Here is a 12,380-nt window from a genome sequence, read left to right as displayed (position 1 = left end):
CAGTATATCAGTTTTTTTTTATTTTCAAGGGAGAACAGGTATAAGTTTCATCCAGAAGATTTTTTTTAAGCAGTTCAAACTAGTTCATAGACGTGGTGCAAGACTACCTTCAAGTGAACTTGAGAACACTGAATCTCAAGTAAGATTCAATGTCATGGGTATACAGGAGGCTTGCCATGTACCTTGGCTATCATTTGCTGAGCATTTACTGTGTACTTGCTACACAATGCATTTACATGCATTATCTTCTTTAACGCTCACAAAAATCCTACGAAATAATATATAATTATTCCTGTTTTATATATTAGGAAACTAAAGATCTAAGAAGCTAAGTAATTTGCCTAAGCTCACAAAGATGCTAAATGATGGAGGTGACTTTCAGGTGCAGGTCAGCCTAGCTCAGGAGCTGGAATTCTTCATCGGTTTGTAGAACTGCCTCTCTCGACTTACTGTATATGCAATCCAGTTCCAATACATGTACTTTATGTTTTATTTGGTAAATGCCTCAACTTTGACTCTTAATAGGCCAAGGAAGAGGAGACAAGGAAAGTGGCAGAAGAAACTACTATAAGCTTAGGTTTCTAATGAGGAATGAACAAAAAACAAGAAAAAGTTACACATGCTAAATTATTGAAAAATAACTACAAGTGTTAATATTAAAAGAATATTTGGGTTTTTAAAAAAGGGACTACCTAGCAACAAGTGAGATGGAGGGGTACCCATGCACACACTGAGGGAAGAGGTTAACAGCAGACAGACACTGGGGGAAGTCAAGAGGGCACAAGACATCAGAACCTCAATAATCTATCAATGTCCAAATGTGGAATATCATGTTTTTCACATACATTATAACTATAATTGCGCAACAGATTCATTTAAAACACTTAAACAGCCACAACTAACGCAAAATCAAGAATGTTCTAGAAAGACTTGATGTTAACTATGGTGACAAATGTTCAGAACTTTTTTTATTAGCCTTGTCTTGAGACATCTGAAATAATCAAACATCCTTAGAAAAGATACTGCAATTCACCTGCTGTGCGGTTTCAATTCTTTCTTCTTCCATTCCTAAGGAAGTGAAGCCCTTCAAGAGAATGTCTTCTGTAGATTCAGGCACTACTGAAGTCAGTTCAATGGGCAGTGACTGGGATGTTAAACTGCACAAGTCTTCAATTGGAAGCTTGAAAAAAGAGAGTCACAAAGATATTTAAGTAACTTGAAAATTCTCTGAACTTAACTCAAGATTGGGTTGCCATCTCAGTTGTTTTGAAATAGAAAGAAATATTTTCTATTAAATCATAGTAAATTAATAAATACTATATAATACTAACACTTTAGGCTCTATTTTAAATGACAGTCTCAAAATATAAACATGACACTGATGTCCCACCATTAGTAAGCTTTTTTTTTTTTTTTTGGTGACAGGGTCTTGCTCTGTCGTCCAGGCTGACATGCAAGGCGCCACCTCAGCTCACTGCAACCTCTGCCTCCAGAAGTCAAGCCATCCTCCCACCTCAATCTCCAAGTAGCTGAGACTACAGGCACGCACCACCATGCCCAGATAATTTTTGTATTTTTGGTAGAGTTGGGGGTCTAGACATGTTGCCCAGGCTGGTCTCAAACTCCTGGGCTCAAGAGATCCCCCCACCTTAGCCTCCCAAAGTGCTAGGATTACAGGCATGAGCCACCACATCTCACATCTGGTCTGAGTTAGTTGTCTAAAAAGGGTGGTAAATCTGTGCTAATCCACACACATTTTCTCACTTGAGCCTCTTGTGAACTACCACCAGGCAAAGAGAAAACCTGTGTGCTATTAAAAGTAGCTTGCCCTCCCTGGTATCTAACACAAAAGTCTGACCAACTAACAGGATTAACAAATCACACCCAATGACTGGGTTCAGTGGCTCACGCCTGTAATCCCAGCACTTTGAGAGGCAGAGTTGGGTGGATCACTTGAGCCCAGGAGTTTGAGACTAGCCTGGGCAACATAGTGAAATCTCCGTCTCTACTAAAACTACAAAAATAAAAATAAAAATTAGCTGGGTGTGGTGGCACATATCTGCGGTACAGCAACTTGGGAGGTTGAGATGGGAGGATCACCTGAGCCAGGAGGTGGAGGCTGCAGTGAGTTGAGGTCGTGCCACTGCACGCGAGTGAGGCCCTGCCTAAAAAAATAAATAAATAAATCACACCCAAGAATTGATTAGAAATAAACATTACCTCCTCCTACCATTTCCACCTACCCACTGGCACATCTCACCACACCTTCCTGTGACAAATTTTGAAATTACAACTGAATAAGAAGAATTTTAGAGTTTCCCATTAGTTTCAGAAGAGGCCCACTGACAAGGTCTCACTTTGACAATATTAGATCTACAGTACTTTCTAGTTCTGCACTACCAAAGAAAGGCCAGGTGTTTATTTATAGGCATACAGACAAACTGTTTTTAGACCAAAACAAAGGGAAAATAGATGCTGGGGAAAGTAAAAGGACCTAATTGTTTAGGTTCAATTCCAGTTTTTAGCCCTCAGTTCTTAGTTTATGACATTTAAGGTCCACTGATACAAGACATGATCCAAGGTCTTAAGAAGTTGCTGCCCTGTCTACTTTCTAAATATAGAAGTTTCATCTGAAGATGGCATTTTCTCTTCAAAGCTAAAATAAGCTAGGTGCAAAATGCACCACTAATTTAGAAACACTGTCCTTTAAAAATAGGGTTGTGTATGGGTTCAAATAGGGCTATACTTATGGTACAGTAAAGTACATTACAATGCAGCCTAGTTAGAATCCTGCTCCTGTTCATTTACAAGCTGTGTGACATCGGGCAAATTACTTGATGTTTCTAATCCTCAATTTCTTCTCTTAGCTGACACAGGTACAGTATCTGTATCATGAGGCTACTATAAAGAGTAAAAAAGAAAACAAAGATGTGGGAAAATCAGCTCTTTGGAATGCCGGGAAGCTGCAGACAAAGCGTTCAGGAAGGTCCTTGATCTGCCTTCTCCCCACAAATGAGCCTGGCTCAAGAGTTAGGAGTGTCCTGGGTGTAGGCAAACAGGCCTCATTAAGGGCATCACTTCTTCATGCAAACTCTTTCTGAATGGTAACACAATCCCTGAGTACAAAAGGACTGTGGCCCAGCAAGAATTAAGTTTCTCAAATCCAGTAAGAATTTATCCTGAGTCTGAAGCGTCATCAGCAACTGTGTGCTGCCACTGGGGGTTCTGGAGGACAGAGGAAGCTGTGCTGGGATAAGCCGCATCTACACCTGCTCTGCAGAAACCTTCCAATGAGCAACATGAGCTGTCTCCTTGGGGAGCCACCCAAGGCTCAAGGTAACCCACCTGAAGCAATGCTGCATGTAAAGCACTTAGCACAGACCCGACACATAGTAAGCAATACATTTGAGTACTGATATTATATTATTATTATTATTCCTAACTACTAGCAGCAACAGAGTAAGTTTATAAATCTAATTGACTTCTTGTAAAGCTGTCTTTACAAAAGTATATTTTATTAGCAGTAAAATTTAGTTCTATATGAATAGATCATGAAAAATTCAATCACATAATTCTATCAGCACTGTTTACATAATATCTAAGGGGTGCTGGGGTGATCAGGCTCAGATTTGGAAAATATACCAGAAAACACATGAAAGTTAGGCTAGGATGAAGAAAGCTGAAAGAAATGTTGATTGCACCCTCACAATAACAAAAAGTCAAATAATCCACAAGATAATAACTAGTCTTGAATCCATCAGTGTTGCAGAGTAACCAAGCAGATAAAAATCTGGGCAGTGACAGGCACCTCCAGGAAGAGACAGGCTGTAAGCACTGGCTCACCTGTGGCAAATCATGGGGAAAAAAGAGGTGGCAAACATTACAAGAGAAAACAGGCTGGGCGCAGTGGCTCAAGCCTGTAATCCCAGCACTTTGGGAGGCCAAGGTGGGCGGATTATGAGGTCAGAAGATCAAGACCATCCTGGCTAACACGGTGAAACCCCCATCTCTACTCAAAATACAGAAAATTAGCTGGGCGTGGTGGCGGGTGCCTGTAGTCCCAGCTACTCGGGAAGCTGAGGCAGGATAATGGCGTGAACCCCGGAGGCGGAGCTTGCAGTGAGCTGAAATCACGCCACTGCACTGCAGCCTGGGGGACAGAGCAAGACTCCGTCTTGAAAAAAATAGAGAGAGAAAAAACAGCTCAGTCAAAAGACAAAGCAATCAACAGAGCCGGCCTCAGATGAGCAAGAGACTAGAACTATCAGACAAGGAATCTAAAATAACTGTAATTAACATGTTAAAGGCTCTGCTGTAACACACAGATAAGCAGTATGAACAGATATAAAATTTCAACAGAAAACTGAAAACTGTGTCAAAAGGAAATGTGACAAATAAAAATAATGGTAACAAAGACAAAGAATACCTGCAATGGGCTCATCAGTACACACAACACAGTTAAGGGAAAAAAAATCAGTGAACTTGAAGTTAGGTCAATAAAAATCACCCAGAATGGATCATGTAGAGAAAACAGACTGGGAAAATAAAAACTGAACATAGTATCCAAGAATTGTGTGATGGTATCAAATTATATGATTATGTGTAAATGGGATCCCAAAAGAAGGAGAACAAGAGAGAACAGGGTGGAAGATATATTTGAAGAAATAACTGTTGAGAACTCTACAAAAATAATGAAAGATAAAAAACTACACCTCTACAAAATTCGGAGAATCCCAAGCAGAATATACACATCCACACAGGCAAACCCCTCTATGCACATCATATTCAAACTCTCAAAAACCAAAGATAAAAGCTTGAAGGCAGCCAGAGGAAAAAAGGCATATTCTACACAGTGAAATAAAGGTAAAAATTACAGCAGACTTCTCATCAGAAACACAAGCCAGAAGACAACAGACCGACATCTTTAAAATGTCAAAAGAAAAACACTCAAGTCAGAGTTCTACACCTACAGAGAATTATCTGTTTAAAATGAAGGAGAAATAAGTACTGTTTAAAACAAACAGAAGTGCCAGGCGCGGTGGCTCACGCCTATAATCCCAGCACTTTGGGAGGCCGAGGCAGGTGGATCACCTGAGGTCAGGAGTCCAGGACCAGCCTAGCCAACATGGCGAAACCCTGTCTCTACTAAAAATACAAAAATTAGCCAGGTGTAGTGGCGGGTGCCTGTAATCCCAGCTACTCGGGAGGCTGAGGCAGGAGAGTCGCTTGAACCTCAGGAGGCAGAGGTTGCAGTGAGCTAAGATCATGCCATTGCACTCCAGCCTGGACTATAAGAGCGAAACTCTGTCTCAAAAAAAAAAAAAGGCTGAGAGATTTCATTACCAGCAGACCTATACTACAAGAAATGTTAAAGAACATTCTTCAGGCAGATGGAATATAACGCTAGATGAAACACATATCTACCCAAAAAACTGAAGTGCTCCAGAAATGATTAAAATGAAGGTACATATGACAGTTTTTCTTTTTTTAATCACTCAGCAAGAAATGTCAAAAGCAAAAGTAGTAACAATGTACTGTGGGTTTATAACATATGTAAAATTAAAATGCCTAAAACAATATTGCAAAACAGGGAAAGGAAGAAATGGAAGCATACTCTTTGGGGTGTTTTTTGAGACAGGTTCTTGTTCTGCCACCCAGGCTGAAGTGCCGTGGTGCAATCACAGCTCACTGCAGCCTTGATTTCTGGGGCTCAAGCCATCCTCCTGCCTCAGCCTCCCAAGTAGCTGCAGCTGCAGGCAAGCATCACCACACCCAGCTAACTTTTTGATTTTCTTTTTTTTTTTTTTTTTTTTTTTGTAGAGATGAGCTCTCACTATGTTACCCAGGCTACTCCTGAACTCCTGAGCTCAAGCGAGCCTCCTGTCTCAGCCCCCCAAAGCGTTGGGATTACAGGCGTGAGCCACCATGCCCAGCCAAAGAATCCTGCTGTACGGTTGTTATACTATATACATGAAGTGGTATAATAGTTAGAGGTAGGCTGTGACTAATTAAAGTAGTACAGACGCTCCTCAACCTATGATGGGGTTGTGTCCCAATAGACCCATCGGAAGTTGAAAATATCCTAAGTCAAAAGCACGTGGCTCACTGGGAGCTGTGGCTCACTGCCATGCCCAGCACCACAGGTACACTTTCTACTGAATACATGTAGCTTTCACATAAAGCCAAAAGTCATAAGCTGAACCATCATAAGTCAGGGACCATCTGTATATTGTAAATCCTAAGACAACCACCAAAAAAACTGAAAATACATAGAGGACCTGGCAAACCAGTCCCAATATCACCTAGACCCATATCCATCTGTAATTCAATTTCTTTTGAGAAAAATAATTATAAATCTATCCGAAAGAATGTAGATCAATGTCAAAATCCCAGTTGTGACACCAGATACTATAGTTGTGCAAAATGTTACTATTGCGGGAAACTGGGCAAAGTGTACAGATCTCTCAGTATTATTTCTTATAACTGCAAGTGCATCTACATTATTTCACCTTTTTAATAAGTAGTGTAATAATCATATTCTCCCATCAGAGTTCATGACGCCTTACACTGCATAACTCTAATACTATCTCACAATATATAACAAATTCCAGATAAAAAGTATAATTCCTTTTGTTCCAGAATCATTTATAATACATAGAGCTGTCCTTTTAAGTGTATTTATTTGAATACGTAATAAATCTCAAGGCACAAAACTCAAGGGAGTCAGTGAAAAGTCTCCTTCCCCTCGTACTCATTCTCCAGCCATCTAGTTTCCTCCTCACGGGCAGGCTATCAATGTTACTAGTTTCTTAAGCATCTTTTCTAACATGGTCTATGCATATACAAAGGAAGTATACTTTTCTTAAACGCAAATAACAGTATACACACCTAGCCTTTTTCACTTAATATGCAACATTTTAAAATGTCTCTTCAACAGAGTATAAGGAAAAGACAGAATTTACTCTTACATTGTCATGACTTGTCATTAAACTATAAAGGGTGCTTATTTTAAAAGTCCCAAGAATACAGAATGATATTTAAGTGAAAAGCAAGTCTCCCTTCTTCCCTCTCCCCTGCTCATCCAATTCTTCCTCTTTAAGCCAATACCAATGTTTATATTTTGAGAAGTTTTTCTAAGGAGTCTGAGGGTGAAATGAAGAACTACAAAAGTAGAAGGAACTAAAGAAATACTTTTGAATTTTTGATCAATCTTTTATGAAAATTATTCAAAATATATAATTTTTTTAATCCAAATCATAAGACTTAAAATGAAAAGTAACATTCTCCACCACCCTCACTTTTCACCAGTTTAACCATTTTTAGTATTCTTTTATGGTAACTTTACAACTCTTAAACAAAAAAAAAAAAAAGATTTACCGCTTTGTGTTTGAATTCATCAATTTTAGGTCCTATCTATACACTCTTACTTTACCATGTAAGATAAAGAAATTAGTACCTCTATATCTCTTCCCTGTTTACTCTCAAATTCTGTCACCTGTACTATCTCTTTTTTAGATTATCAAATTTTATAATATTTGCACCTGGTTCTGTGGTTAAGTCTTTAGAATGATTTTCAAAAGGATACTACCTGCTTCCTGCCTTCTATAAATATGCCCAACTTTCAGATTCATTGATACCATCTTTGGTTTTGGTGTGCCACATATTTATTACTGTCATTTCAAAGGGATCTAGGGGTGTCATACACATGTGCTCAGTCTGTTATCTTGAACCAAAAAAGTTTTATCTTCTAATTAACTTTAGAAAATAAATCATTTGAAAACTGTACTTGAGAAACTACTACAGATATTCCAGACATATTCTGTAACCTAGATGCGAGTAAATATATTCTAAATTTATAAAAGAGTATTCTATTTGATTACTTCACGTACAAATACTACTTTTCAATCAAAAGAACTTGAAAAACTAGAGGCAAAAAGAGGCTCCCTGTTTCCTGGTTCTAATACAAAACCATCTTCTCTCAAACCAAGCAAGAGAAGCCATAATGCACATGATTCAAAGAAATCATTTTTTAAAGTAGCAAAACAAGTTGCTTTTTAATAGCATATGAGGAAATGCCCCCATTAAGTAGACGAGGCAGCTGTCTTCCTTTCTCAAAACACCTGGCATAGAATGACAAGTCAAAAAGGGGTGTGGCGGTATCACACACTTTCCTGTTCTGACCTCTCATTCACTTGTAAGGAGGAGGAGACTGAATGCCTCCTGCTTACCAGCACTGTCCTGGCTTCCAGATGGAGCAGACAGATACCACTAGAGAGAGAACACAGTTTTAGATTGCTGGTGGGCCAGGGCTGCAGAGCTACTGTATAGTTTATGCAAATGGAGACACTAACATTAAATAGTAACTACAATAAATTCTCAAGTTTGGCCTGACCAGCTGAGCAGGTCCATGAAATAACAAGTCATACCTCTCTCTCCCAAGCTTTACTTCTTGCAGAGCTCTGGGTTGGAGAAAACCACTTTTTTAATCAATCTGATCAACTAATTCCCTAAACGAAACCTGATGTTATGTTCTCTGCTTGGAGCAAATTACTGAAGAGGTATAGGTGGAGTCTCAGAACCTTCCTCAAGGCACCTAACCTCTCCTTTTCTTACCTTTGGTGCGAATGACACCTATTCCACCTCAGCATCACAGGATTCTAATCTATTCTTTTAAGATGTTAATGATTTGAAAGAAAGCACAAGAATAATACTAGCAAGTAACTTGCCATGTGCACCTTACATACGTGATTTCACATAATTCTCACAACTCCCTATGAGATAAGTACTCACCATGAGTTAAGTCCCCATTTTATAAAGAAGAATATTAAGGCTTAGAAAAGATAAACATCACATCTAAGGTCACACAGCCTGCAAGAAAACAATAGCTGTAACAGTAAATTATAGGTAAATGTTGGGATAAATTATTTTAGCATTTTATCAAGAATTACTAAATTCAACAGAAATAGGCCCCTCACTACTAAGAAGTTTGCCCTGGCTACAAAAGTCTACCTAATATTCTATTGTAAATTATTTTCTCTAATGCCAAAAAAAGGGTATAATTCCTTTGTAAGATAAGACTAGTTCTCATTCATAAAAGAGAAAGCTATTCTCTAAAGAACTTAACACCTTTATGATATGTACTTAGGGTTAGTTGGCCTCTTGCTATTCTACTAGCCTGCTCAGTTCCAGTCGTTCTGGAAGTAATGTATCTCGTGAAACTTGTGAAACACTAGAGAAAATCCTTGAGTTACACTGATTGGACAAAATGAAAATTGTGGCACTCTCTTTTGGTGCCAATGTTAAAAGAGTACTAATAGGGCTAAAAAAATTAACTCCAAAGTCTTCCCAACGACATATAAACACTTTAGAAAAGGAAAATGAGGGCTGTAAAGCTGAAGAGCAATGAGAACTGCCTTCTCAAAGATTCCAGGATGTGTGCATAACCAGCTCGGCTGTTGCATTCTTTTTTTTGGGGACAGAATCTTGCCTGTCACCCAGGCTAGAGTGCGGTGGTGCAATCTCGGCTCGGGGCAATCTCCGCCTCCCAGGTTCAAGTGATTCTCGTGCCTCAGTCTCCCCAGTACCTGGGATTACAGGAATGGACCACCACACCCAGCTAATTTTTGTATTTTTAGTAGAGATGGTGTTTTGCCACGTTGGCCAGGCTGCTCTTGAACTCCTGACCTCAAGTGATTCGCCCGCCCTGGCCCTCCAAAGTGCTGAAATTACAGGCGTGGGCCACCGCGTCTGGCCTCAGCTATTGCATTCTCACAGGAATCCAACACTGAGCTGCACGTACCAGAAGACCCTCACTGAATTCTTGCACTCCTTAAGCTCATCCCCTACCCATGACCTTACACTGTTCTTTCTTCCAGCTGCAACGTTATTTCTTAAGTCTTTATAAGGCTAGCTTCAGGTATTCCATCATCAGTTCTCATCTCAGATTGTCACTTCCTTGGAAAGGCCTTCCCTCCTTCTCTAAAAGGACACACCTCATCCCTTCTGTCACACCATCCTATTTGATTTTCCTTATATTATGGACCACCGTTTGAACATACCTTCTTTGTTCTTTTTTTCCATAATCATGATCCCCACAATTATGTCAGCTCTATGAGGTGAAGGATCTCGTCTTTCCTATTTATCTTTCTACCTCCGATACCTAACTCAGAGTAGGGACATAACATATGTTAAAGACTGCATGTGGCCAATGGTAAATATGAAAGAATGGGGTGAAAATGAAAGATTTCATTTAGTTCATTCCAAACGTTCTCCTTCATGCTCAATGAGAATAAGAAATAATAGTTTATGACCCACGGCAATGAAAACACATTTTTTTGGAGAATATGCAACTCCCCCATCACACCCCCACTGCTATTAAGTCCAAGCATCCTGCTGCAGTAAGGAGCCAAATCAATTATAAACAGACTGGAAAATTTATAGAGCAAACAACTTTTATTATCCAGCATATAAGAGTTTGATAGCCAAGCCAAAGAAATTTCCACCTGCTCCTTCGTTTATTTCAGATTCACTTCCGGTACCACCTCCTAGAGGTGGAAACAGAAACCCAAGAAAGAATGCCTATTTGATGGCAGAGCATACAACACTGAATGTGAAAAGAACGTTTAAATCCAACCTCTAAAGTTGGAGGACAGAAAAAGTTGAATGACTCTAAACTCATTTGGACACAATTCCAAATCGTATAAAAAGAATGCTTCAGGCCTGGCACGGTACCTCACAGCTGTAATCTCAGCATTTTGGGAGGCCGAGGCGGGCAGATCACTTGAGGTCAGGAGTTGGAGAACAGCCTGGACAACAGGGCGAAACTCCATCTCTACTAAAAATACAAAAAATTAGCCAGGCGTGGTGGCAGGCACCTGTGATCAGCTACTTGGGAGGCTAAGACAGGAGAATCGCTTGAACCCGGGAGGTGGAGGTTGCAGTGTGCCGAGGTCGCGCCCCTGCACTCCAGCCTGGGCGACAGAGCGAGAGAAAAGAATGCTTCCAACATCAAAATTAACTATCACCACTGCTTATATAAAATAATCCTCCTAAACCTGGCCCTCAAAACTGGAAAAAGTTTGTCAAACATGTGACAATTCATGTTACTTCCTGCTATTACAACTAATTGAATCACACAAGAAGCAGTAGTGCATAATATCCTAATGGTAAGTGGATCAAACACGTTGACACTAAAACCAAAAACCAGCACTGCTTAATAATGTACTGAGCCAGCTTTCAAATAAAATTCATTTTTATTGCTTTGCAATAGGTGAAATAAATCTGATCACCCATAACCTGCACTAGATTGAGAGCTCATAGTTCAATGTGTGATAAAATGAAACTGTCACTCAGGACCAAGTTTTGGTGTCCCCAAAACCCCCATGGACAAAGCAACCTAGGTGATTCATTAAGGCGGTAAACGAGCACTCGTTGGAGACTGTCCTGCAGCACAGCACCTCGGGTTGGCTGCCTCTCCTTCTGGGATAGAGTGGGCAGCAGGATTACGCCTCGGCTGACAGGACGCCTTGTCTGGGGCAAGACGCTCGGTGCACGGCTCCGGGCCAACCGTCCCATGCTGCTAGGGGAGGACTGAGTTCCGGCGAGCACCAGCTGCAGGACGCCCCCACAGTCGTCCCCGGGCAGGATTAGAGTCGGGGTCGCAGGCAGCGCGAAGCCTTACAGCCTGGGAGGTGAGAGGCCCCTCCCACCGGATCTGCCACCAAGGCCAGGGAGGAGTGGAGAGATATCCTGGGCAGAGGTTGGTGAGGCCGGGGTCCCGCCGGGGCGCCCGAGGAGAATCCCAGCCCCGTCGCCCCAGCCCGGTTCCTGCCCATCACCTCACCTCGGATGGCACCGGCAGGTTCTCTGCCGCCGCCTTCAGCTCCAACACCGAGTCGGTCTGCCTGTCGGTCAGCGGCGCCGTCGTGTCCGGTCTCCGATCCCAGAGAGCCAGCTTTTCCCTAGCGTCCCGTTCCGCCGCCGCCTCGGGCAGCAGCAGCAGCGCCGCCTCCGCCATCGCCGCCGCCCCCGCGGCCTTCAGCAGCAGCGGGGCGGAGGGGACCCAGAGAGAGAGACCCAGGCCACTTCCGGGAGAACCGGAGCGTCCAGCACTGCACCGGCGGCGGGGCGGGCCGGAATGCCCTGACCCCGGAAACGGTTCGGCAGTGTAGGGGGCGGGACCGAGGCCAGTACAGACGTGGCTTTAAATGGATACGACTATTTCCGGTTCAAACGTAGAAGGTGGAGACGACAGGACCCAATGGAAACAGAAATGCCCCTACCGGAAGTATCTTCCTCAACATCAATAACTTTATTGTTATGTGTTGTACAGATTATTGACGACTGAGCTAAATCACCCAGCCGGCAGGAGACTTGGATTT

At 41.6% G+C, this 12,380-nt stretch overlaps 1 protein-coding gene across 1 annotated transcript in view; it reads right to left on the bottom strand.

Moving 5' to 3' along the window:
- COG3 (component of oligomeric golgi complex 3) overlaps positions 1 to 12,161 on the bottom strand; it is a 74,353-nt gene extending 62,192 nt beyond the window's left edge. The window contains exons 1-2 of the mRNA XM_007960331.3: positions 11,843 to 12,161; positions 1,034 to 1,180 (exon numbers count right to left, since the gene is read on the bottom strand). Of these exons, the coding sequence (XP_007958522.3) occupies positions 1,034 to 1,180; positions 11,843 to 12,016 (321 nt within the window). The 5' untranslated portion in view covers positions 12,017 to 12,161. The remainder of the gene's footprint in view (positions 1 to 1,033; positions 1,181 to 11,842) is intronic.
- Between the last annotated feature and the right edge of the window lie 219 nt (positions 12,162 to 12,380).

This window comes from Chlorocebus sabaeus, chromosome 3 (genome assembly GCF_047675955.1).
Source record: "Chlorocebus sabaeus isolate Y175 chromosome 3, mChlSab1.0.hap1, whole genome shotgun sequence".
NCBI classification, from domain to species: Eukaryota; Metazoa; Chordata; class Mammalia; order Primates; family Cercopithecidae; genus Chlorocebus; species Chlorocebus sabaeus.
Note: the sequence above shows the minus strand (reverse complement) of the source record. Positions and strands in the feature narration are given on the sequence as shown.